Below are 25065 nucleotides of genomic sequence, written 5' to 3' on the forward strand. Positions count from 1 at the left end.
GTAAAGCAGTTCCAATGATAAGCCCAGTTGTTAATGTTTTATCCCAGTCGTGCCAGAACAAATCTCCTGGAATCTGTTGAAGGTTACAGACTGCAGCTCTCCAACTAAAGACTGTCTCCCTCCCACATTCTGTGATAGCTCACAAAGTCAAGCAACCTTTTCTTTCTTCTGATCACACAGAACCTCTGCTGTCTGTCTGTCTGTCTGTGATATTTGTAGGGAAGCCTGTAACCTGATCTAAAAAATTGCTTCCTCTGCCCTCTTCCCCATCATAATGTGAAACACATTAACCTTGTATGTAGGTAGAAATGCTTACTAGCTACCCTTGACCCCAACTCCCTGTCATCTTGAAAGTAAATGAAAAGTTTACAGCATGACTGTTTACAACCCAATACCTGTAACACCTTTCTGGGACAATGGGTGACTCCAAGTCAATGCATTGCAACCTGCTATTTTGCCAAATGTGAATACCTTCCACATTCTTCTCAGTAAAATAATCTAAACCTTCCTTTGATTTCTAACAATCAAACCACCCAGGCATACTGTCAGGCAGAATATAGAATAGATCACATGACCACTTCATCTACCCTAAGTTTAAAGATACAGTCCCAAAATATAATAATCTTATAAACCTCATAATTGTAACAATGTACACCAATAAGTTTTCTTAAATGAGGAAATAATTTTAACAGCCTTGCAGCGTAGGTTTATTATGAATCCAACACCGACAAAGGACCTTTAATTGCACCAGTTTTCCAATGGTTTTTCCATTCTTCTTGCCCTCTTTTTGGCACCCCTCATTGTGGTGACTAATTTTGTGACAGATTCTAGGAAGTTCTCTGTTATGAGTTCAAGTCTACTAGGATTTTCAACGGCAAATGGTGCATTTAAGACACCGGAATCTGGGGGATGCATGGGGTCTCTAGAGAGGCTAAAGCACAACATCATGGGAACCAGGATAGTCTTGTGTGAATTGGAACTGAAATGCGCTGGGAAATTTTACAGACTGTTTGTACAGAGACTAGCACTACTTTGCTGTTGTGAAGACAATATAGATTAAAGCTTTTATTATCCTCGTTATACATGAGCTTGTACTGTTCTGTGCATGTTCACTTTGTTTAATTTCATTGCATTAATTTAGTCATTTCATAAAGAATCTGAGCTTGAGATATGCTGTATCCAGATTAGCTTGGTGAACAATAAGTTATAGTGGGCATGCACAGTCTAGGATTGTCTGTGCTATGGGCTATGAGCTCTCTCAAACTCAGAAAATTAAGACTAGAAGGAGAATAATTTGTGTCAGACAGTAACAATGGAGACCAAGATCAAGTACTTCTTCCATTTAAGATAAACAATATGATACTTAGAAGTAGAATACGTACAAAGAATGAATTTGAAGAAAAGCTTTTGGTTAAATTTCTAATGATGATGTGCACCATTCTGAATATTAATCATATAAAACATTAGAGTGCGAGCTAAAATAAAGAAGTTGTATAAAAAAGGGAAATTATAATATGTACTTGTTTTGATTTTGAATATTTGTGAAACATGATGTAAAGTAGATATGTTATTAGTAGATATATTATAGTGTTATTGCACATTATGTATGTGTGTGTATGTATTTGTATAACTGAAACTTTGATATTCCTTCCAAAATAAAATGCTCATAATATGGTAATGTGATACTAAACGATGGCCAGAACCATCATTTTCCCTTGCTGTTTCTCCAAGTCATATTTAGATGCTTTGAAAATGCACTATCATGTTGTTGACCAGGAAATTAGGGTGTAATATGGATAAAGAACACATTATTTATACTAAAGCCTTACTTTTTGGTCAAAGAGATGACACTTGGTGTAGTTGCCGTTTTTGATGTTCATTTGTGCATTTTATTGAACATAAAGAACGGCATTTAGAGGTGAGATGACCTGCTGTATTGTCTGTTATTGTAATAATCCCAATAAAATAGAGTTACTTAAATCTGTATGGTTTATTTAGACTACATTGTCGCCACCTCTGCTAAATGAACAGAATGCGCGATGAAGATCAATCGATAAACTTTTCAACAAAAAAGACGACAATATTTATGTCCAACTTTGCCATCAGTGTGTTATCCGGCCGTCCCCATTTGTGAACAAAAGTGTATAACTCTTTACTTTCTAGTATATATGTATAGACAGATGGTTTGGTTGGAACACTAATGTAGAGCAGAAAGGCTTGTTGCAATTCTAAAAAATGCATGTTTTGCAAACAGATTTTTTTTGTAGCGTAAAAATCCATTCCACGTTTTCTCTCTGACTCTAGCACCGTCTGGTTATTCAACGTGATTGCTTGTTTGCAAATGGATATTTCTGGCTGACCCTGTGTAGATACTGTATCTGTTAAAGATCAAGATTAAACGCCAAGCAAGCCGGTTAAAAATATTGCAGGATTGCGTTCCACTTGATCCGCTACATGGCATTGACTGTACAGTAGTTCCTTAAAATATTTTCAAGATTGCTGAAGCTTGTCAAGTATAACACACAATTGGGACCCACGAGTCTTTACTACTTATAACTCTACCGTTTACACAAATGTTAGTTTAGCTCATACCCCTTGGTGAGATGTGAAAATGCTAGTATCATCATCAAAATGTGTGGATGAACATTTTGAATTTTATTTCATCGGTTGAATTGTTTTTTAAAATTCCGTGGCTAAATAAATGCAAATAATTCTTCGCGCCGCTCCTTCGGCTTGTGAGATTTAAATTATAGGCATCATGTTGGAAAGAGGTCTGTAATTTCTGTGCGTATAGATAATTGATGGGACCAGTCGTGTTAATTATTGCAGCTACATGTTAGTAATCTACAGGAATCTGTTTCTCCGAGAGCGAAGAAGGTCGATTACTAGCTATCTGCAATTCAAAGTTAATAAACCAAGCTCGTGAACAAATTACCTGGAGAATCTTTAGGCACTGGTCATTTTCATCGTTGCCGAGTTTAATTAGACGGGAAAATATGTTGTGGTTCATCATATCTGTCCTATTTAGGATAAATGACAATTGTGACGAGTTTTAAAGTATTAACTAATCTAATTGAATTAGTTGCTACAAATAATTTAACATAGATTATAATGATTTCACTCTTCCATTATATATTAGAATATTAATAAGAAAGAAATAATTTGCGTTTATTCAAAGCCTTTCTGACCTCACGATGCACCAAAGCACTTTGCAGCTAAATGACATGTGGTCACTGCTGTGGTTTTCAGAAAGGCAGCAGTTAATTTGCGCACAGTAAGGTCGCAGGAAAAGCAGTCTGACCGTGTTGATTTTTGTCCGGCCCCCACAGGTCTAATTTTGGTGGCTTTGGTTGATGGATAAATATTAGCCAGGACACTGGAGAACGCCCTGCTGTCCCTTGAATAGTGCCATAGGATATTTCGGGTGCACCTGAGAGCTCAGATAGGTTTAGTTTAACACTTTTGACCCTTGATTCGGAAGAGTCAGCATGGACTTGTTAAAGGAAAATCGTGTCTTACTAACTTGATGGAGTTTTTTGGTGAGGTATCAGAAATGATTGATGAGGGCAAGGCCGTTGATGTGGTGCATATGGACTTCCAAAAGGCATTCGATATAGTGCCACACAACAGACTTGTGAGGAAAGTTATAGGTCATAGAATAAAGGAGACAGCAACAACGTGGATACAAAATTGGCTGAGAGATAGGAAACAGAGAGTAATGGTTAATGAGTATTTTTCAGGCTGGACCAAGGTTTGTAGTAGAGTTCCCCAGGGGACAGTATTGGCACCCTTGTTTTTCCTGATATATAAATGATCTAGATCTTGGTGTGCAGGGGACAATTTCAAAGTTTGCGGATGTCATAAATCTTGGGAGAATTATAAACTATGAGAACAGTGTAGAACTTCAAAAGGACATTAACACATTGATGGAGTGGGCAGATAGGTGACAGGTGAAGTTCAATGCGGAGAAGTGTGAGGTGATACACTTTGGTAAAAAGAACATGGAGAGACAGTATAAAATAAATGATACTACTCTAAAGGGTGTGCAGGAGCAGAGACCTGGGTCTATATGTACATAAATAATTAAAGGTGGTAGGACAGGTAGAGAGCTGTTTCTAAAGCATACAGTATTCTAGGTTTCATTAATAGGGGCATAGAGTACAAGAGCAGGGAGGTTGTGATGAACTTATATAAGACACTGGTTAGACCTTAGCTGGAGTATTGTGTACAGTTCTGGGTGCCACACTATAGTGAAGGCATTGGAGAGAATGCAGAAGAGGTTTACCAGAATGGTTCCAGGGGTGAGACACTTCTGCTATGAGGAAAGGTTGGAGAAGTTGGGACTGTTTTCCTTGCAGAGGAGAAGGCTAGAAGAGACTTGTAGAAGATTTCAAAATCACGAGGGGCCTGGACAGAGTAAATGGGGAGAAACTGTTCCTGCTCGTAAACAGATCGAGAACCAGAGTACAGTTTTAAAGTGTTTTACAAAAGGAAGCAAATGCGAGGTGAGAAAAATCTTTTTCACACAGCGAGTGGTTCGGGTCTGGAATACACTGCCTGGAAGTGTGGTGGAGGCAGGTTCAATTGAGGCATCCAAGAGGGCATTGGATGATTATCTAAATAGAAACAATGTGCAGGGTTACGGGGAAAAGGCAGGAGATTGGCACTAAGTTAAAATGCTCAGAGAGCCGATGCAGACACGATGGGCCGAATGGCCTCCTTCTACACCGTAACAACTCTATGAATCTGTTGTTCTGAGCATCTCCGAAAGAAGAACATGGCATCCTCTGAGTGCTGCAGCATGCATTATGCGCACAGGATCCTGCACTGGGGCTTAAACCCTCATCCTTATATCTCAAATGATGTTAATGAGCCAAGGCTAATACTCAAATGTAAAATTTATTTGGTAGCAGGTAAATAATGTTGAAACTCCGACCAAAGTATTTGGATACATTTTCTTTAACGAATGAGTAAGCCACACAATACATTTATAATAATGAATAGGCAGTCACGGTAAACCATTGCAAGAGGAGTACAGTTACAATAGAGCTTCTGACTAAGCATTGAGTGGACCTGAAAATATCTGATTCCATTATTGGAACTGCATTCACCATGCCGACTTGTGGCTGAGCACTACCGGGGGAGTCACCACAGCGAGTCACCTCTGAATTCTGGTAGCTGCAGTGTAAGAATGTGATTTCATGTGGCAGCGCTTTAACACAGGTCTCACATTTAAAAATGAACCTCCCCATGATTGTGTACAGTTAAAAAATACCTTGTATTATCCAAATGGCTCATTACGCATATAAAATGGGAATTTAGCCGGAATTACCTGGTGATTTTTCTTAACTAGAAATAAATGGAAAGTAAATTATCTTTGATAGAAATAGTAATATTTATAACAACAGACAGATATGGGAAAATCGGGAAACGAACGGTTGAATGTAATGGTGCAAACATTGTTCAAAATACTGGTTAGAAATAGAATGCTCTTATTTGATTAATAAGTACATGAATCTACAAAGTGTTTCTAAAAAAATAAATGATGCGTCAGCGACTGCAAATTACCTTTATGTTAGTAATAAAGAAGCACATACATAAATCTAAACCCGGAAACAAAAGCTTGCTTTTTGTTTTAAATTATATTTTTGTGCTGGGGATTGAATTGTTTTCACTTTAGGCATCCGGTGTCAGCATCAAACACTTCCAGGTCGGAATTAAAGCTTCGCTCGATTTTGCACGGAGATGACTGGTCCCTCCATTTCCCACACTACATGCATGGCCTCTCTGACTGAGCTGCCAATTAGTACCGAATTAGAGACAATTTTGTGCTACACGTCGGTGCCAAATGGATACTGAATGGAGACTGCCCAAACTCCCTTTAGCCAGGGCCCTTACAAACTCATTACATCTGACAGCACTGGATTTGAGTTTAGGTGCCAGAGGTGAAAGGTCAATGCCTAATCAACTAGACCAACCCTTCCCCAGTAAACTTCACATGTTTCGTGAACATATGTTGTTTGGAAAATGAACTGACAGGTTAATGCATCCTGGCTGTTTTACTTTAAGTGTTTAATATGCCTCAGAAAGAAAAGGTCGGTACATTCTCGCGCCTATGGGTATCCCAGCCTGGTTTGATAGGTAACACTTCATTTGAGATTACGTATATAATACAAAATAATTTGTAGACCCAAATTGACGATTGGCGAGTGAAATAAACACACGTTCCTGTTTGCGAGCCAGAACCCATTATTTGGGGTGAACTGTATTATAACGATTGAAGCATGCAAACGTGAGCCAATACTTGCACAGAAAGGAGGCAAAGACGTGTGTTTAAGACGGAGTATAAAACGCGAAGCAGATCAGACCTTGTTCACCTCCTTTACTCCAAAATCACGTTGTTTTCGATTCCAACGATTCATTTCTCTCTAGAAGTTATGAAGATCCGCGAAATCTTCTTACAGTTTAATGATGCACTCGGTCATCTTGGTAGCACACATAATAGGCCCAAGGTTAAACGAACTGCAGTGCTCTGGAAATATTATGGTATAATTTCTCTGTAATTCTACCATTAGGTCGCATCCAACAATATATACCCGATTATTTAATTTATTTTCAAAATTTGTGCTAGGAACATGCAGAAACATTACAACTCCACGCTTATGAACTTCTGTTAAATAAACGTTTGGAAGTTCATTAAGAGACGCATATACAAGGTATACATGATTTTCAGGTGACTGGCTTTTTAAAATGTATCCATCATAAGGCTTACATCAGTTAGCGCCTGGCATATCGAGATTCAACGCATTTGTCTTTGCAAAAGGAGAATGGGGATGTGAAACTTATTACTTTGCATTTAGCAGATATTAAACTGATTGTCGGGAAGAACTTGGTCATAGTAAGTACACTAACACAGTAAAATTTAGATTAATCCATACACGATCGGAATATACTGGATTCAAAATACGATTTCAACCCTCTGCTATATAAGAAGCAAACATATCTCTTAAAAAAAATGGTTATATTAAGTATAACTTAACTGCCAAACCTTTCTTACAAACTTCCGCACGTTTAGATTACTGGCCAGTTTTGTTCATCCTGTACTTCATGTTCTATTTTCTTCAGCTTTACCGATTTTAATGAAATATTAAATATACTGATTTTACATATTGACCAATTTAGTCCGTAGTTGACATCCAGTTTTTAACCAAGCTGAAAATATTCGAGGAAATTAGGTTTGTGCTCGTTAGGGCATTCCTCTTTTTGGACAATTTTAATGCAAAGGCAGAGACCTTTATCCTACTGTTTCTGTACCTAATACTATGCAATATCATAACCAATTCCAGCAGCAGAGGCAGACACTGCAATTAACTCTTGCTGCTCGGCTGCCACAATGCAACATGCCTATAACAAATTAACCTTTTCACGGCCCTGGCAGATTACATAGTCATTTTCATAATGGTTATTTTTTGCAGAACGAATCTAAAATTTAATTATCAGCCACAAGATTGCCGATTGATTGTTTTAGAAACTATTTTGGAGGAGGAATAAAGTATAACAGGGCGTTTATAACCATTATCTTAGCACCGTCGTCCTGAATCTCAGCCCCAATACGACTTACGACAAGTAAACGTCACGTACACAAATATATGTTTCAAAGGGCGATGTTGAGCGATTTAACGAAACACGTGCCCGAGACTAGTATCATAAGGAACAACGTTGATATGACAATGTACAGCACTGCTTTTAGCTATGTCCATTCTGTTAGTTACTTAGCTGAATCAAACTTAGACTGAGTAAATGTTCTGTTTGCATAATTTCTATTTCAATAATCCATGCAGGGCTAAACTCAGGCAATACAATTCATGTAGCGCCAATTGGCAAAGGTTGATTCCTGCTAGTTACCTGTTGACTTTTTTACTTCAGGTATTTCAAAGACAGAGCTACAAATAGAAAGCAAATTGTTAAATATAATTTTAAATGCTTGCACAATATTAAAACCGCTGTTGTTCAACTGCTCACTGTAAGACGAATATATGCCAATTAAAACATGTCGCCGCTGTTGATATTTATTTTCTCGTTGCCAGTACCATTAAAAACACAACATGCCTAGTTTGTTGAAGACGGAAAAGTTCGGAAACATCAAGCACTTCGCTTTACATAGGATTGCATTGTATAAGAGTGTTAAACGGGACTGAAGTCACTTCGATTCGATACATTTTTATGACGACCACGTAATAAAATTATTTCATACCGCACTGTTATCGACTGAAACCTACAGAGCTAGTGTGATAGGTAGCTTGTCATTGGTGGGATTGGATTTCCCCAGTTTACTGTAAGCACATGAAGTGTTTACGACAAACAAATGTTAACACACATACTGTTTTTAATTATATCGCTTAACTCGAACCGATTTGATTTCGGTCAACAAGTTGAATTTCTGGCCTCCTAAATTTACTTGGAGCACATGAATGTGCAAATGATTACTGAGGAGCACAATATAACAACTAATTATTCAAGGAGTGCCTCAGTCCGGTGACAATTGCAATGTAGATAAACACCAATGTAAACAAGCGACAAACGTTGTTGATCGACACTCAGCATATGGATGATCTGAATGTTAAACAAGCGGAGACCCAATGAGTCGCTGCTACTCAGCATCATCGCCCCACCCATTGTTCCAATTGGCTGGAAACTGCTGCCACACCTGTCAGTTATGTTCGCTCTCGGGAACGCCTCGATAATGTTTATCAAAAACAAAAACAGAATTACCTGGAAAAACTCAGCAGGTCTGGCAGCATCGGCGGAGAAGAAAAGAGTTGACGTTTCGAGTCCTCATGACCCTTCAACAGAAGTTCTGTTTTTGTTTTGGATTTCCAGCATCCGCAGTAGTTTTTTGTTTTTATCCCGATAATGTTTATATTCATTAGATGTTTCTAGGGTAAAGTGATAAAGTTTAAAGAAAACGGAGAATATATGATATGGAATGATTTTATGAATGCTGTTGCAGTCCAGTTTGTGCCAGAGAACCTCTTTATTGGCTGCAGCATGCCTTCTATGCAGCACTGAGCGAAAATGTCACTACAGCCCAAACAAAAAATACATGTTCATAAAAACAAAAAACTGCGGATGCTGGAAATCCAAAACAAAAACAGAAATATCTGGAAAAACTCAGCAGGTTTGGCAAAAAATACATGTTTCCTGCTCCAACATGTACGTCCCATCTGTATATATAATCTGTGCTGTAACCAGTTTATGACTGTATGGTGCTAAATGATATGTTTTTATTGCAGCAAACGAAATTTAGAATAACCTAGTTAATCTTTCAATGCATCATAATTTAGGGCGCGTTTAGCTCAGTTGGTTAGATGGTATATGGATCAGATTAATGCCAGCAGCATGGGGCTCGAGCCCGTTCCAGCTGAGGCAGACTCGGGCCTGGATTCCCATCCTACCAGTAGTAAAAATCACGGCAGTGGTTTAGAGAACTCAAGCAGTCGAACTTAATAATTTGGAGAAAAAATGTTATAGGGAACAAACAGCAGAATAAACAATATCAGGGCATAGCCCACAAATGTTACGCCCTTATTGTTTGCCATGAACACCATAGATTAGTGGCATTTTGTGCGTCAGTCATAAAGTAACATTAATTATTCATTTATGCAGTATTACAATGAACTTTGACCTTTAAGACTATCTAAAGATAAGATGTGTGCATTGCTTTAATTTATGTATTCAAACGTTAAAAACAAATTGGTGAGGAAAGAACAAACATATATTTCATGCCTGTTATTTAAAAATCTGTACTAATACATTGATCGCAACAGAAATGGAAGAAGACTAAGGATCGATCTAGATCGTTTTGTTTTCTCATGAACTTTCAGTGAACCTGGCGCTTGGGGGTGGGATCGGTGGGATGCCTGCTATGGTTCACCCTTCTACAACCCCTTTCAGGCAGAGTAAATATTGAATAGTCCTTCCGCTCTGTGCAGAAGTAAAATTGGATATCAAACAAGTGCAAACGACTATTGTGACCCTTACAATACAGTCACAGTTACGAACAGTTTTCGTATTGTGCTAACAAAATCCCTGGCATCCCCCACCTCTTCAGGGGCTTTAGGGAATAATCAGGACTGGGATCAGAGGTATGATAACATAAAAGAGAACAATAGGCGCCTAACAGCAAGGGACAAGACAAAAGACCTGCAAGTTTATAACATGCAATCGCGCCAGGATATGCCATTTCCCGAGGCAGAACCTTCTTCAGACTCTCAAAAATACCCGATTTTAAAACCACTCTTCTGGCCTGCGTGAAGCATGCGCCGCTGCTTAAAAGCAAAATAAACATTATGTGCAATCAGGTTTTAGATAAAACAAGTATTTTCTGGGCACATTACAGTACAACGATTGCCCATTGCGAGCCACCATCAAAGAATCGCAGATTCTGTATCAAAGATACCCGAGCTGATTCCCAAGGAGATCATTGTAAATTTTACGACTTCAGCAGTTCTTTGAAATGCCGCTTCTCAGGGACCGCTGTGTGTTATTTTAGTGGAACTGTAATTAACACTAGGTTGTTAAGACCAAATGGCCGAAACGTTTGAGAAAAAATATAGGCATGTTCATTTGTGTCGCTACCCTCTGTGTGTTAGACAACATGTGGTTGACCTGGAATATGTACTGACATTCAGAGTTGTGATTCACTAGTTGAAGTCATACACAACTACAGGAAAGCAAAAGCCAAAACCCAGCAGATTATCAAGATTGAAGCGATTTGTGTTCAATCGTTACAGTGGTCACCTTTCCTTGCCTCACAAAAAGCTAAAGATCAATGTTCAAACAAACTTAAAGTGAAGACTAAAAATGGGATTTTGTGTGTATTTTAAATGCTTTGATAATAACTAAGCTATCTAAAGCTTGTTTTAACTTAGTGTACACGTTTAAAATATGTTCACTTTTGTACAAACGTATACGTTTTATCCTAATATCATTCCTACATGACACCATTCTTACGCTTCAAATTTTATTGCCTGGAAAGCCCTTTGAAACGTCCTGAAGTCATGAAATGCATTATATACATCGATTTCACACCGATAGAGTATAGGCTCAATTTCAGGCAATGTCAAACGTATCGATGAGCCAGTCAGTAAATGGTTGCTCGAAATTCCTATTAGTACCACTATTATATAAAAAAAAACCCAGGGTGATTTGTAACAAAAGTTCAATCAGCTGATTAAATTGCTGTGCTATCTTTAAGACTGAGCGAGCCTTGAATCAGTACAAAATTGACCAATGGTCATCTTTAAGTGTAGTTTGACCTTTAAACTAGTGACAGCATTATCCAGAGCAAGTCACCAGGGGGAATTATAATTCAAATACGACTATGAAAAGTTAACAGTAATTTTAAACTTATATTACGATTTTGACAAACTGTGTCAGCTGTAATGTTTGGGATTAACCAGCAATATACCGTTTTTGCATTTTAAGGGTCTAAGTAGAATGATGAAGATTCTCTTTTTTTACAAAAGTCACTACCACCACTGTTTGACTTACTCTCCTGTCCAATACTAATGAGAGGTAGCTTCTGTCTAAAGCTGTGTGACATAGCTAAGACATATTTAGCTCATCAGCATATAGATGGACACCAATTCAACAGAACAAACAAGTCTCAAATGTTGTTCAATTGATTAGGAAATTGAATGAATGTTTTCCATCTTGTATTGATCATTAGGCTGAAAGTTGCTGAGCAAAGATATTTAATCCAAGTGGACTCATTGTAACTTGTTAATAATGCAAAAGCCCGCTTCGTTCCTGGCTTTAGGGAGGGAGAGGAGAGCTGTCACTAAATATATTATCCAAAAATGGTTTTGCTTAAACTAAAGTTACTAACAGGAATAACAATAAATGATAAATGTTAAAATCTCCCATTTCAACTCCAACCAACCACATTTTAATAACAGAATCATAAAATCACTGATTGAGCTAAAATGATCAAGATTCATCTGAAAGTGGGAGACTAGCCTTCTTGCTTGTTTTCTCTATCAGTGTATGAAATTCAGTGAATACTAGCTGAGTCATACATTTTGGTACATATTTGCACTGAACTGATAAATATTTCCTTAATGTACATTCCAGGTCAAAGTGAATGTCTAGGCCAAACCCTCGAGTCCAATTCAAGGTTTTACTTACAGAAAATTCGAGAGGTTTGAAAGCGTTAAATGTATTCTGATATATTTTATTCCACGGCCTTTGCATGTTCTTATCATTGGACATTATTTTGTACAATCACAGTTACTAAAGCTGACGAACCGTTTCCGATGGAGAATAGATTAAATTACAAGCTTTTAAGTCAATTCATCATAGAGCAGAATACAACATGACCAGTCTTTAAAATACAGTGATAAGTATCACAGAGGTAGAGTAGCCAAGTAACATATTTACTAATGAAATAATGCTAGATAGGCACAGTGTTACATAGCAGCAACCGCAACCTTTCAACCTGAGGCAAAATTGTGCAAACTCCACTCATTGAGGAGTTATGTCGAACATGCTACGTTACATTCGTCAATGTCATCACACATAAATCAATAAAAAATACAGAAACATGTAAACAATTTCCTTTATGCAAGTAACAGTCTCAGCAAGGCAATTTATAGCAAAAACCTGGTAAGTTGTGGCAGCTTGTTGTTGTTGAGACTTTATTTACAAAGGCGGAGTCACTGCCTGTGCAAACGTGTTAAGAAAAACTCTTTTCACACTAGCTGAGGTGATACATTTTGTTTCGCCTTTGCACTTCACTGTTAATAGTATTTATGGATACACATTGCAGGTCAAAATGGCCAAAGCCTTTGAGTCTATTTCAATATTTTACAGAGTTTAAAATCATCTCAAACCAAAATATGCAAATCATCGAGTCTGCATCGCCTGCCGGTAACTTGTTAGGATAAAGGTGAACGCTTTGGTCATGTGCTAAATGATTCCAGTATTTTCGGCCAACAATGCGTTGAAAGTTAAGGCCTCAAAACAGTTACTTCAGTTCAACAAAGTTTGGGTTTTCTGACGAGCTCTTTGTTGATGGAGAAGGTAAAGGCGAGGTAGTGTCCGATTTATCCGAACTTTCTGTGGACGGTGAATCCTGACTATAGTTCACAGGAGCCAAATTGCCAAGGAGGCCTTCTCTCTCCCTTTTCTTTTGTTTCATCCTCCTGTTCTGGAACCAGATCTTCACCTGGGTTTCACTGAGTTGTAATGCGTTAGCTATTTCCACACGTCTAGCTCGTGTTAAGTATTTGTTAAAATGGAATTCCTTCTCCAGTTCCGTCAACTGTTTGGTGGTGAAATTTGTACGCGCTGTGCTTGGAGGGCTGGGGACTCCATAGTCACTTGTTTTCGCTATAAAAATACATATAATATAGTTAGGCATTGTATTCCAGTGGAATGCACAGAGTTGGTTAGCTCATTCCTTTCACTGTGCCACACACCATCAACCCCACCCCACCACCGGGAAATGACTGAAAACGATTCAATTCTCAATGTTATTGCTCAAACACAATTAATGGCAAAGATACGAGCCGGAATAGAAAAACAGTAGGCGAAGCGATTCGAACAGCAGTGCACTTCACCCTTACGAGTCACTTCGTCTCACTATATTGACACTCTTGTCAATGAAAGGGTTAATACAAAATCACTGCTTTGAATGAATCTTACAGAAGGCCTAGAAATGACAGCGGACTTCATCATTAGATACATATATTGTGCACTTTCAGCTCCAGGTTCTGAGGTGATTGACTGACCTGTTTTAGGAGGATTTCGCTTCACTTTCATCCACTCGAAGGTATTTGCTATAATAAGTTTCTGTGATGTGGGAGACTCCGACCTTTGGTAAACGCCCTGACACGTCGACAGGCTCTGATAATGCCCGGGGTAGAAGTTTGCGAATTCCTTGCCAGAGGTTTGGCATTGTTGCTGCTCGCCAAAGTGATTGTTGTACTGGTGCTGGCGCGCAGTGAGCGGAAAAGACGCGCTTCCTGAGTAAACAGAGGTGGTGTATGGGATCAGTTCCCCAGTGTCATCCTGCTCCTGGTTAGCAGCAAACGGAAAGTCATAGCCGGTAATGCTCTGAGGTAAGAAGTTAATATCTACGGATGGAGAGGAGTCATAGGAAAGTTCGAGAGTAGCAGGCACCGGCTGATGAAGGTGATGATGACTGGGAGATGGATCACCTACCGCTTCATTTGAAACATAGCGACCTTGTCCGGAGCACTGCTGCAGGGAGGCTCCTGGAGAATTACTGTGACAAAACTTTGGCGAGAAGGTCAGGACGTCTGCACTGGGAATGTATTCTAAGTAAGAGTTCATTCTTCTAATGATGGGCTGGAGCAGAATGAGATGTTTAGCTCTCGCTGATTGTTGTCTCTCCCTGATCACCATAGCAGACCCTTCACTTCCTTTGCAAAGGAAGTAAATATTCCTAATATAGAGCAAGGAAGTCACGTGGCTATGCCCATCCAATCACAGCGGTCTTAGCCAGCGCTATGCCATGGCGTCCAGAGCTCTTCGCTCATCCACCGAAAGGAGTGGACTCCTCAATCTACTCACCTTCTACTAAGATCACATCATCAGCACAGTTCGTAGAGGCATTCGCTAACCTTACTCAAGCTGCGGACGATCCTCCGAAAGCCCGTTATGAGGTAAGATGTTCATTTTCGTGTGGGAGAAATGGTAGTGCCGCCGAATAATGAGACGTTTTGAATTGTGAGATGGTGGCGCTTACGGTTAAGGCACGCCGTCTGCTGTCAGTAGCCTTAGCTATTTTATGATGCAGTGATCATCAAATGGGGTTACAACGTGACTGAGTGTTTCGTGGCCTTGACAATAGTCACAGCACCCGCAAATCCAGAATGAAGAGAGTATGAAAGAATAAAGCAAATGGTTATCTAAATAGTTTCTAAAGTTGAGTTCATGGCACTGCACTGCTGCTGTCCCTCAGTGTACAGTTCATAGAACACCGCAAGCAAATGTCTATCCTTCTTAATTACCCTCCGATAGGCGCTATTTTCTCCGTAACATAATGCCAACCGACATAATAATCGTGTCCATAAAGCAGAGTTTCATTGTGATATGTTTATGACATAGTTAAAATGTCGAACTGTTTAATAAACGTCCAAAGCACCATTGCCTGTCCCGCGTACGTGTGACTTTACAAATATTAGCAGCAAGTCCTATTAAATGTTGTTTAAACAAGTAAAAAAAACCGATAATTCTCTTGCCAGGGATATAAAGAATACATAGCTTCCTTCTTTTCCAATCGGCATTCTGTCAATTAATAGCAGTGAACATGTTAAAATTCCATAAATATATTTACAGTAGGCAGTTATTAAAATAACTATGCAAGTTAAAAGGCTGAAATCAAAAGTAAGATATTCTATGCTAGTACCAGTGAATTGTTTGTTTCACTACCCAGTGTTGGCCAGTGCTAATTTTGAATTCGTCTTCTGCCCGGATTGTTCTGTGACATGCTGCAGGATATGTTTCAATCACGTTAAAATATGAATTGAAACATCCCATTTTCATTTAGGTCAAAATGAAATGTTAGAAAAATGAGTTCCCGAACTGCACAGTGGAACAATTACAATTGTTTCGGAAATCGATAAATCAGTTTAAATATGTTGATTTATTTGGTAATGTGTTACTAAATATTATTTCATCCTGGTCTGCTTCCGTGATAGCAGCTGAGTTAAAGTCATTTACCTGTCAAAACACTCACTGGCGAAGCTCTAACTCAAAGTCAGTTGATGTGTGTGAGTACAGCACATGAGGACTTGCTCTTTTTAATCGCCAGGGGCAGTGTGCAGTCTAATTCATATCAGCAACTTGTTCAGTGTCGTGTCACTGCCTCATGCATATGTTAAAACATAGAATTAGAGTAGTTCGAAGGAAATTTCTTCAATCATATAAAGAATTAAAGAATTGAAAGTATATACTTCGTATGTAGCTTCGAAATCTAAAATCCATCTATCTACAGCACAGCGTGTCTGTACTGTCTATATTTGATTATCTCTTTATGTCTGCCTGTCGGTATATCTAATCTACAAGTAAATTCTGCTCGCTCTGCTTTATTTTTAAATGGGCATCAATTCGAGCTTGTACTCTCCTTTCTGCTCTCGTGTTCCCTCGCAATTGAATCTTGAGTAATAATGTTTCTGTTGCTACTCTCATGCTTGAGTAAAAGGTACATCGTATCAAAACCTTTCCCATCCATTTTGCGGGCAACATGTTTAATCTGATTTTAAAAAGCTGTGTTATGTATAATTCAGAGGGGAGTGAGTTTGAGGGCTTTGAAAGCATACAATTGCCACGGGATTTACAAATGGCTAAATTCCTGCATCGCCAGTTCAACATATGCATCGTGCCTTCTCATTCACTTCACTTTCGTCTTTTGGTGTTTTGCTGACATATCTTTGCAGTTTTACTTTAAAGGATATATGCAGCATTATAAATTTAAATCTTTTTTATATAACGTGTTAACAACAGTGTATTGGATGAAGATATTGGACATTATTCAAATTATATATTTAAAAAATCACAATATTTGTGCCTCTTTGTTATACTTCTCAAAAGCAGATGTTGGTAGAAAGTGCAAAACTTTGTTTACAACTATTTCCTCCTTTGAAATCTGATGCTGATCATTAGTGGGCGCTTAATTGAGTTACTACCTGGAATAGTAATCCACAGCAAGTTCATTTATGTTGATATCACAATCAAAATATAATCCTGTGAGTTAAATATAAAATGACATAATGAATATGGTAAAAGTATAGATGGTCACTTCCAAACATCAACACGTATAAGTTAACACGTTACAGTTCCTAATCGAAAAGTTCGAATAGTTTACCAATTACCACTGTGCTTGCTTACGTGGAATTTATTAACACACAATCAACTAATTCAGAGTTCCAAAATGTCTTCTGAAGCTCACGTGTTCCACGTCAAAATAATAAAGGAAGTTAATTGAAATATGGCTTTCTTTTGACAGCTGCGGACAATACTCCCTTGCAATCTTGACTGATTATTTAAATGAACAGCAGAAGCAGTCGTTTGAATACATATTTAATTCCATCGCACCTTAGTATAGTTTTGTAAAGAATGAACAGTAACAGACCCACATATTTACTTACTTCTATAAACATTCAACTATTCTTCTTTGTAAAAGCAATACGATCAACCGATTTCTGGACTGCCTCCTGCATCTAGTTGCAACTAGTTTAGAAAGTAGTTAGGGGGCATATAACTGAAGCAATTGTGAAGCAAATCAGAGGCAGACTTATTTTAGTAGAAGGCGCGGATTCACTGCAGTAGAGTGTGGAACTATTCCCAGATCAGTGTGTGCTTCTAGATTTAAAGGGAACGGCACTGTCTCTTATTCATAATAAAATCTTATCTATTTACTTGATGTTCGACCCCCATGAGTCCGGAGCAAACGAGATAGGGCTATTCTGGCAATACATGACCAATGATTCGTGGGTAAGTCCTCCAAGTAAACATCCGAATTATCTTATAACTGCTTAGAATTTATCCGTGCAAGAACCATATCTTCAATTATATCCCCTTCCCTGTTTAAAACCTCGGTTTGCACGAGGTTAGCTTCTATCTTAAGCCTGTAGCATATAAATGGGAAGGGGGTGGGGGGGGGGTGGGGGGGGGTTGGGGTGACGTGTGGGCGGGGGGAGGGGGTTTGTGGTGGTGATGGTGGTGATGATGGTGGGCTTCAATCTCAGGAGATAAAAGGGGAAAATTCGAGATCAAATCGCCAGGCAAGTATCAGGGTTGCTTTGCATTTTGCAACTTCTCAGGAATCCCAAGATTGGCTTTGAACTAACTTCTCTTTCGCTTTATTTTTGTGGGATGTTCAGTTAGCCATTCTAAACTTGCAAATAAGGCTGAACCTTTGTCGGGCACCAACGCGGAAGAGTAGGTTATATTCAAAAATGTACAGTCATTGCACTCGACCTATACTAGCAACTATATTAGCTCTCCGTTAACTGTTCTGTGAATTGACAAGAGGAAATGTAGGGTTGTAAATAAACTATAATGTGCGGGGTTTTATACATTAGGGATTCCTATGAAAACACATCTATTAGTGACATGTTTTAAAAGGTTAACGTAAATGACCCAATACCACAAATGCAGTCATACATGACAATAATTTAAGCACACATAACATTCTCAGCTGAGCCAAAATTCCTGATGCCCTTGAAACGCTTTACCCTCTTTAACGAGCAGTAACGAGGGATCGCAGTTAGACTCCAGATTTCTCGAGGGTTAGTCATACAGGGGGTTTGGTCTGTGGTGTGATTAGACTGGTGTGTGATTCGCTTTTGCATTTGTCCGCTTTGGCAGCGGTTGCTGGAGGGATCCCAGCTGGCCTTGGCTTGCTTTAAAGAAGGAGGAACTGCTGTCGAGGGAAAAGTGCAGATTTCATGATTGATGAACTCTTAACAATACCCCACTGACAGCTATGCATCCAGACAGAGCTGCAAGTCTTTCAGCAGAACTCCTTATTAGTTTGTGCACTGTTTCAAATTCCAAATTAGCCTTCCCTTTCATTTGCAATTGCACGTTTAGAGCCATCATTTTTTGCAAAATAAACGGAAACATTGGCTGTAAATATACCAGGCAGTTGCCCAGATAAAAATGAAACATGATAACTGATTTTGCTGTCACGTGATCCTTTACTCAAGGATTCCTGGAGAGCCGCTGTTTATTACCAGGAGCAGCAAACACAAAACTCACCCTTCGTTTAGGGCGGGACGCTCCATATTTTTGGAGAACTTGCAATATTTTGTACTATTGATGACAGTAGAAGCTTCATAATTTATGCAGGGTCAAAACGTCACTTGTTACTGTGATTGAGTGTGTGACTGGCATGACCTCACTACAGTGGAAGCATAACACACACATGAAGTTGAAGGGAAAGAAAACTAAATGAGTTTATAACTAATATAATCACCCTTAGAATGCAGAGCGAAAGCTGCATGGAGTCTGACTGCTATAGATTTGCATACAGAAAAGTTTTTACATCTTCGATGTAGCATTCAAAAGTGAAATTTGGAATAACTTGCAGAGGTTTTGCAATTTGATCTGATCTAATAGCTCTTATAATACTAAATCAGCGACTATCCGAACTAACATCCATTCACAACCTCCTTATAAATAACAGAATCTAATCACCACATTCCCTTTGGAACTTTAATATAATGACAGTTGATCCTGAAACGTGAAAGGACCTACCAAAGACTCCTCAAGTCATTGAACGCATGGTCTTGTCTCATGTAAACAATGCAAATACTTTTGTTTAAAATGTTAACGCAACGCTATTTTTTCTGGAAATAAAATACATAAAAGTGAGAATTTCAAAAAATTAAATATTTATTGGACTTTACAAACGTGGAACGTGGGCGTTTCGAAGCACATCCTTGTCTGACACAGTCAACATAGTTTGCTAACAAAAATTGCGTGGATTTGTTAAGGATTCAAAAGCTACTTATTTTTCTAAGTAGTTCTCTATGTCTACTGATGCTGCAAACAGACTTAAGTAGACGTTTGGAAAGCACATGTGTTCCCCTTTCCGAAACAGAAAGATAAATTGCACCTTGCCTTCGAAGTAACTCGTGAATTTCTGGCCTGGATTGTGATGCAGGTTGTTTCTCCTCCAAATGCCATTTATAGGCAATAGCATGCTCAATAGATTTCATTGCATCGTGAATTCAATTGATAAATACCAAGAGTAAGTGTTTTAAAAAAATACAAGAACTTTTAGATCAAATTGCTGGCAATTGTTCAACAGGATAGACCTTACTCAACAGTTACTTATTACATGGGGCTATATTCGCTTGTTACAGTTAGTTCTTTACTCATTCGGATTTTTTTCGGTGATGAAATGCATGTCATTTCTAAATATCAATATACCTTCCACCAGTATCAATTCTGTACATGCCTTTAAACACATTTAGGCATGTCTGAGTGCGTTCTTAGACGAAAAATTTTACACAGATACCCTACCTAAGGTAATGGAGTCGTTTTGGGTTTTAACCATATTCGTTTTTAAAGCCGCAAATGGTGACAACCTATTGTGAACCTCTGAGTGAAATCCAAGAGGGAATAACATCCTAAATATGTGTTTCAAGCGGCCATAATTTCTTGGCTATGATATTGCTTAATTCGTCAACGTATCCTAGTTGGAATACTATAAGTACAGTGACTTATCGGAACCTTGTTTCTTCCGCCTCTTCTAAATAGGATATCAATGCATTGATCTATTCAGCTCCTACATTTGATTCCGTCGAACAAAATGGCGTCTTTCATGGGTTTAAACCCCAGTCATCGTTGGCTTGTCATTAGTATCGGTTTCTTTTGAAATTCTGTGGTAACTGAGTTTCTGAATAATTATAAATTGCCTTTTTTTCTGTGAATGATCAGCCCAGTTGGCTTCCCTTTCGATTTTCATTGCAGCTCATTAAATATTTGAAGTGATCTTAGTATTTAAATTTGAATTAAGATCCATGATGTGGCTTGAGGAATCTAACCCCACAATTATTTTAAAAACTATATTTCCTTAAAGCATGAAACAGTTTAAGGGGGAAACCATAGAAAATGGTCTATAACCTATTTTTAACGCGTTTTCCATAACAACCAATATCTCCCCTATAAATAGCTACATTTTTATCATAAGCAATTGGTTTTATTCAGTCACAGGACTATTATTACTTATGTTGTTTGGTTGCTGATTACATTTTCGTCTTATTTTCTAGGAATTTCGCTGATTGGGGCTTTGGACTAAGGCAGTTCAACTATTAAACTGAGCAATCAGCAGTGTCGGGATTGACATGTTCAACTCCAATACATCTTATTTATCTTTTCTTGCATATTTTCATGTTAATACTTCTTTACTCAAAGCTATTATATAATTGTATTTTAAAGATATGTATTTAGTTTTTGAAAATCTGCAGATATTTGAAATATTTACCTTATTTAAAATAAAATACTGAAAATATTTTTATTTCTTGCACTACATTAAATTTGTCAGAACTCGTTTCCTTTGATTCATGGCATAATGCAGAAATGAGTAAGAGATCCGTAAACTCTGGGATCAAGAGGCATGTGCTAAATGGTACGACCTTCCAGCCAGTTAAGACGGTTATTATAAATGTCACATATCAAGGAATATCAGCGGAGTATGTGTGCGTGAACTGGAAGTCGGTCTAAAACTGCAACTGCTGAAAATCGGTGGAGCTAAAATTGTCACTTAAAAAGTCAAACACGTTGGATGGAATAACTAGAGTGTCCTCGTTTTCCAACAAAGACAATTGAGGTAATTCTTCTATCAGATCTAGATGTGGTTCGATTGGAATTTTGTCTAAATCCTCCAGAGATGGGATGCTGAAACTCTCTGGACTACTAGGACTTGTTCCAGCCGAGCAGTTTTTCAGCATAGGTATCAGGGAGTCAGTTTCATCTGAGCTCTGGGGAAAATAGTGGTTGTGGGTTCCCTCAGTGCAGATCAGAGAGGTGCCAATAACACTGAGCAGGTCACTGCTGATATCACTCAATGTATCTTGATGAGCGGAATCGCTAATATCTTGCTCAGCAATTTTTTCGCTCTCTAACGAATTCAAAGTTTTATTTACAGGTGTCTCAGCAAAACTTCTTGTGGAAAATCCACTCTGATTAACACTGTGAGCAAAATGGCGCTTTGAATCAGCGTTGTGGCTTTGTTTGAATCGAGTTTGTCTCTTGTGTTTCATGCGTCTGTTCTGAAACCAGACTTTGACTTGCCTTTCTGTTAAATCGAGTAGAGCTGCGATTTCTACTCTCCGAGGTCTACAAAGGTAACGATTGTAATGAAACTCCTTTTCCAGCTCCAATAGCTGAGTGTTTGTGTAAGTGGTTCGTAGTCTCCTGGAGCTGTCAAAAGGACTCCCGTTGTCCGGCTCATTAAGCTCTTCGTTTTCTGTAGTAAAGGGGGAAAAGTTCGATAAGTTATCACAAATCTTTCCAAATATTCCAGCAACATAAAATGGCCGCCTCCGAGACACAAAAGGCTTCCAGCAGAAAATGGCCCAGCAGGGCAACAGGAAGATGATACAGATGTCTGGAATTTGGTTATGTGTAGGTTATTGAAACCTACACAATACCAGGAGTGCTATAGACTCGAGCGGCCACTATTTACATTTTGGATATTATTGGGTTGTGAGCATTTTGCAGGTCTGACATCTTTCAATGAAATATGTTACTGCTTCAGAATTGAATCGTTTTTTAAAATACTCTCTGTGCACCGTATATACCAAAAAAAATAGTAAAGGAAAATATTATTGACCTGACCTTCATTAGAAGAACAAGATGAGAATGATCCCGTCGCTGGGACAGTTTTTTTCTTCTGGCTTTTCTTTTCTCTCATCCACGGATATTCCAGAGGTTTGTCCCCTAACGTGGCCCGACCAATGCCTTTTGAAGTGTGGGTTTTCCCATTTTGGTTTGTGTTACCATGGTCCACGCTGCTCAAGCTCTGCTCAAAAGGAGGAGGAATCAGTGTCGAATGTGAAAGCGTCGAGTTCTTGATTGATGAACTTTGAAATGTCTCGCCAACAGGAGGAAAGGATGTCAGGCACTCGGCAAGCGATGGTTCACTATTGATAAAACCAACCTCTCTCTCAAACTCGTTGTTCATTTCTGCCCGGGCAGAATCGGTAGAAAATTGCTTATTTGATAGTTGCTTTGAAAATATATATTTATAAAATGTACTGATTACAAACGCTAAGGGACCGTGCTATTATTAAACTATGTCTATTGAATACACAGACACGACGTTGAGATGAGGCTGATTTTATCGTCACATGATCGCCTTAACCAATGACAAGAGTGGAAAATAAGACTGGCTTTCTGAATGATTCTGAAATAAAATATATAAAGGTGTAGGTAGCGTTTTCCTGCCTTCTCTAGGCCATGTTATAATGTAAGGTAGTGCAGAGTCATTCCTAGAAAGTAGAAAATGTACAGTGCTATTACAAAACATCCTGCATGTCTTGGTGGGCGGTTGTATTACTGCGAAGAAAAGAACACTCAAGTCTAGGTTTCTGCCTACAAATGTGTAGCGTGGAGTAATAAGCGACAAATCAATTAATCTTCGGAGCTGTGACAATCATCGGAAGGCTCTTCCGTGTAGAAGAATGAACACAAGCTGTGGCTAAAGCAGCACCCTGGACAGTAGGAGCTGGCAGTGAGGCCCAATGCCAAGTAGGACAGGATAGCTTTCAGACACTCTTTGCCTTTACCATGCATATAAACAGACATTGTAAACATTTAAAACCCAACCCTTTCCCCCCTTTGGATTATAAGAAATATTTAGAAATGTGCAATTTATTCGGTATCTTTGCAATCTTAACAAGTACCATCTAACATCCTCCATCTGGATCAGCACACCCTGTTTACAAATGACTCCTTGCTCATATGTTATTTGTTGATTTCACAAACACCCACAAGCCAATTATTTAAATATTTCTGAAGTAACATCTCGCAGATTCTCCTTGACTCCAGCTGTTGTGACTTATGAACTTTACACATTATATAGAAACGTTTCTGAATTATTTGGCATTTAAACCCCAAAGGCTGCGCTTTCTGTAATCTGTTATTGCCAAATTAGTAATCACAATATTAGCTATTTTTTTCTGCTCACATACACACAAAATGTTTGAGAATTTAAAAAATAGTCAAAACGCGTCATTGCATTTCTTTTTGTAACTCTCCTCAGCTGGTCTTTGGCTTCCATAAAATTGTTGTGTGAGTGGGTGCTTTTTCTCCTTCTGTCTGCCTGGAAAAGCAACATTTTGCATTCTTTGACGTGTGGGTGGTGTACTAACAAAACAAGGCTTTGGATCGCTTTCCGGCGTTGGCGTTAGTATTAGGCACGTTTAAAATAACACACTGAGGAGCTGTGTACAGTGCATTAGAATGATACTACATTCATATTTAGCGCTTCCTTATCGTCAGAGATTTTAAGATAAAGTAAATCAAAGGAGATTACTCTGGCGGAGAACATTTTAAGTGCTATATAACTTCAAGCTCTAAAATCGCCAACATAAGGTTAGTTAGGTTGTTGCCTTCGTCAAACTGTTGATGTTTCGGATGTTCACAGACTCATTTCTTTCTCATTTTGAAATAAAGATTTTTCGAGGGATGGGAGATATCTTTGTTTGTTGCCAGAAGGCTTTCATCGCCCCTGCTTTATTTGTCAAACAAAATGGCGCCGCATGTGTCGGTGCTGCGGGCTGCTGCTGTGCAGAGAGGAAGCAGCTAGTGCCTGGGATCAGGCTCCCTTCTCACAGGCACCTAATACTGGGGCATCCGGAACACCGTTTTCTGCATAATAATATTGACGTCTTCGTAAGATAACGGTAATAGATTGAGGCTCTTCTGGGTTTACCCCTATTTTTATCAGATAACATCTGTGGAAATGTTTACTAACTCTTGTTGGATTGGTTTGCTCCCTGTATATTATGAAAAATCAAGCAGTTAACTTTTTCCTTAAATATATATTAATAGAATTGTTACATACAACGGGACAAATCATTTAGGAAAATCTAAGTAAGCAATAATTCTCAAGTTTTGTTAAAGTAACAAAAATGTAAATGTTTGAATTTTATTTTGTCTGCTTTATTTACCTCATGCTGTTTGGCCACATTTCTTCTCGACCTAACCTCCAGCCCCTATTTCCCTTTGTTTGCTTCCTGTTATTTTGTGTGCCTGAGCCTTAACATTTCATGTGTTATATTGCATTGCTGGGTAAAATACAAAATCGTGGCAATGATTTTTCACATTATTTTAACAGTGATTTGAAACATGCAATATATCGTTTTGTAAATGCCCATTTTAACCAGACCGTAGCTCGGCTGAACATCTCCAGTGTATGGCTGCAGTCAGCTTGTCTTGTATTAATGAGAAGTGAGGAGACAAGATGGCGAAGCATTAAGCTGATATGGTGCATATGTATTTATAAATAAAGGCTACAGG

General features: G+C 38.5%; 2 protein-coding genes and 1 long non-coding RNA gene across 3 annotated transcripts; 1 reads left to right on the forward strand and 2 right to left on the reverse strand.

The window, feature by feature from the left end:
• Positions 1-12248: 12248 nt before the first annotated feature.
• Positions 12249-14431, reverse strand: LOC144686606 (homeobox protein Hox-D1-like). The gene is made up of 2 exons (XM_078552042.1): positions 13794-14431; positions 12249-13392 (listed from the first exon to the last, which is right to left on the reverse strand). The coding sequence occupies exons 1-2, from the start codon at positions 14428-14430 to the stop codon at positions 13028-13030; spliced, it is 1002 nt and encodes a 333-aa protein (XP_078408168.1). The 5' UTR covers position 14431; the 3' UTR covers positions 12249-13027.
• LOC144686609 (uncharacterized) lies at positions 14051-21058 on the forward strand. The gene is made up of 2 exons (XR_013577959.1): positions 14051-14690; positions 20811-21058. It is a non-coding gene; the product is annotated as an uncharacterized LOC144686609 (long non-coding RNA).
• Positions 21059-21135: 77 nt separating this feature from the next.
• On the reverse strand, positions 21136-22726 carry LOC144686605 (homeobox protein Hox-A2-like). The gene is made up of 2 exons (XM_078552041.1): positions 22381-22726; positions 21136-22009 (listed from the first exon to the last, which is right to left on the reverse strand). The coding sequence occupies exons 1-2, from the start codon at positions 22724-22726 to the stop codon at positions 21261-21263; spliced, it is 1095 nt and encodes a 364-aa protein (XP_078408167.1). The 3' UTR covers positions 21136-21260.
• Positions 22727-25065: the final 2339 nt, after the last annotated feature.

Source organism: Cetorhinus maximus, chromosome 11 (assembly GCF_964194155.1).
Source record: "Cetorhinus maximus chromosome 11, sCetMax3.hap1.1, whole genome shotgun sequence".
Lineage (NCBI taxonomy): Eukaryota > Metazoa > Chordata > Chondrichthyes > Lamniformes > Cetorhinidae > Cetorhinus > Cetorhinus maximus.

Bases quoted from the DNA above. Each gene is read 5' to 3' on its own strand.
- LOC144686606 (XM_078552042.1), bottom strand. From the start codon at position 14,430: ATGGTGATCAGGGAGAGACAACAATCAGCGAGAGCTAAACATCTCATT. The intron at 13,393-13,793 runs GTCAGTCAATCA...GTATTTTTATAG, and splicing joins GCGAAATCCTCCTAAAACAG to CGAAAACAAGTGACTATGGA.
- LOC144686605 (XM_078552041.1), bottom strand. From the start codon at position 22,726: ATGAACAACGAGTTTGAGAGAGAGGTTGGTTTTATCAATAGTGAACCA. The intron at 22,010-22,380 runs GTCAGGTCAATA...CCTTTACTACAG, and splicing joins ATCTTGTTCTTCTAATGAAG to AAAACGAAGAGCTTAATGAG.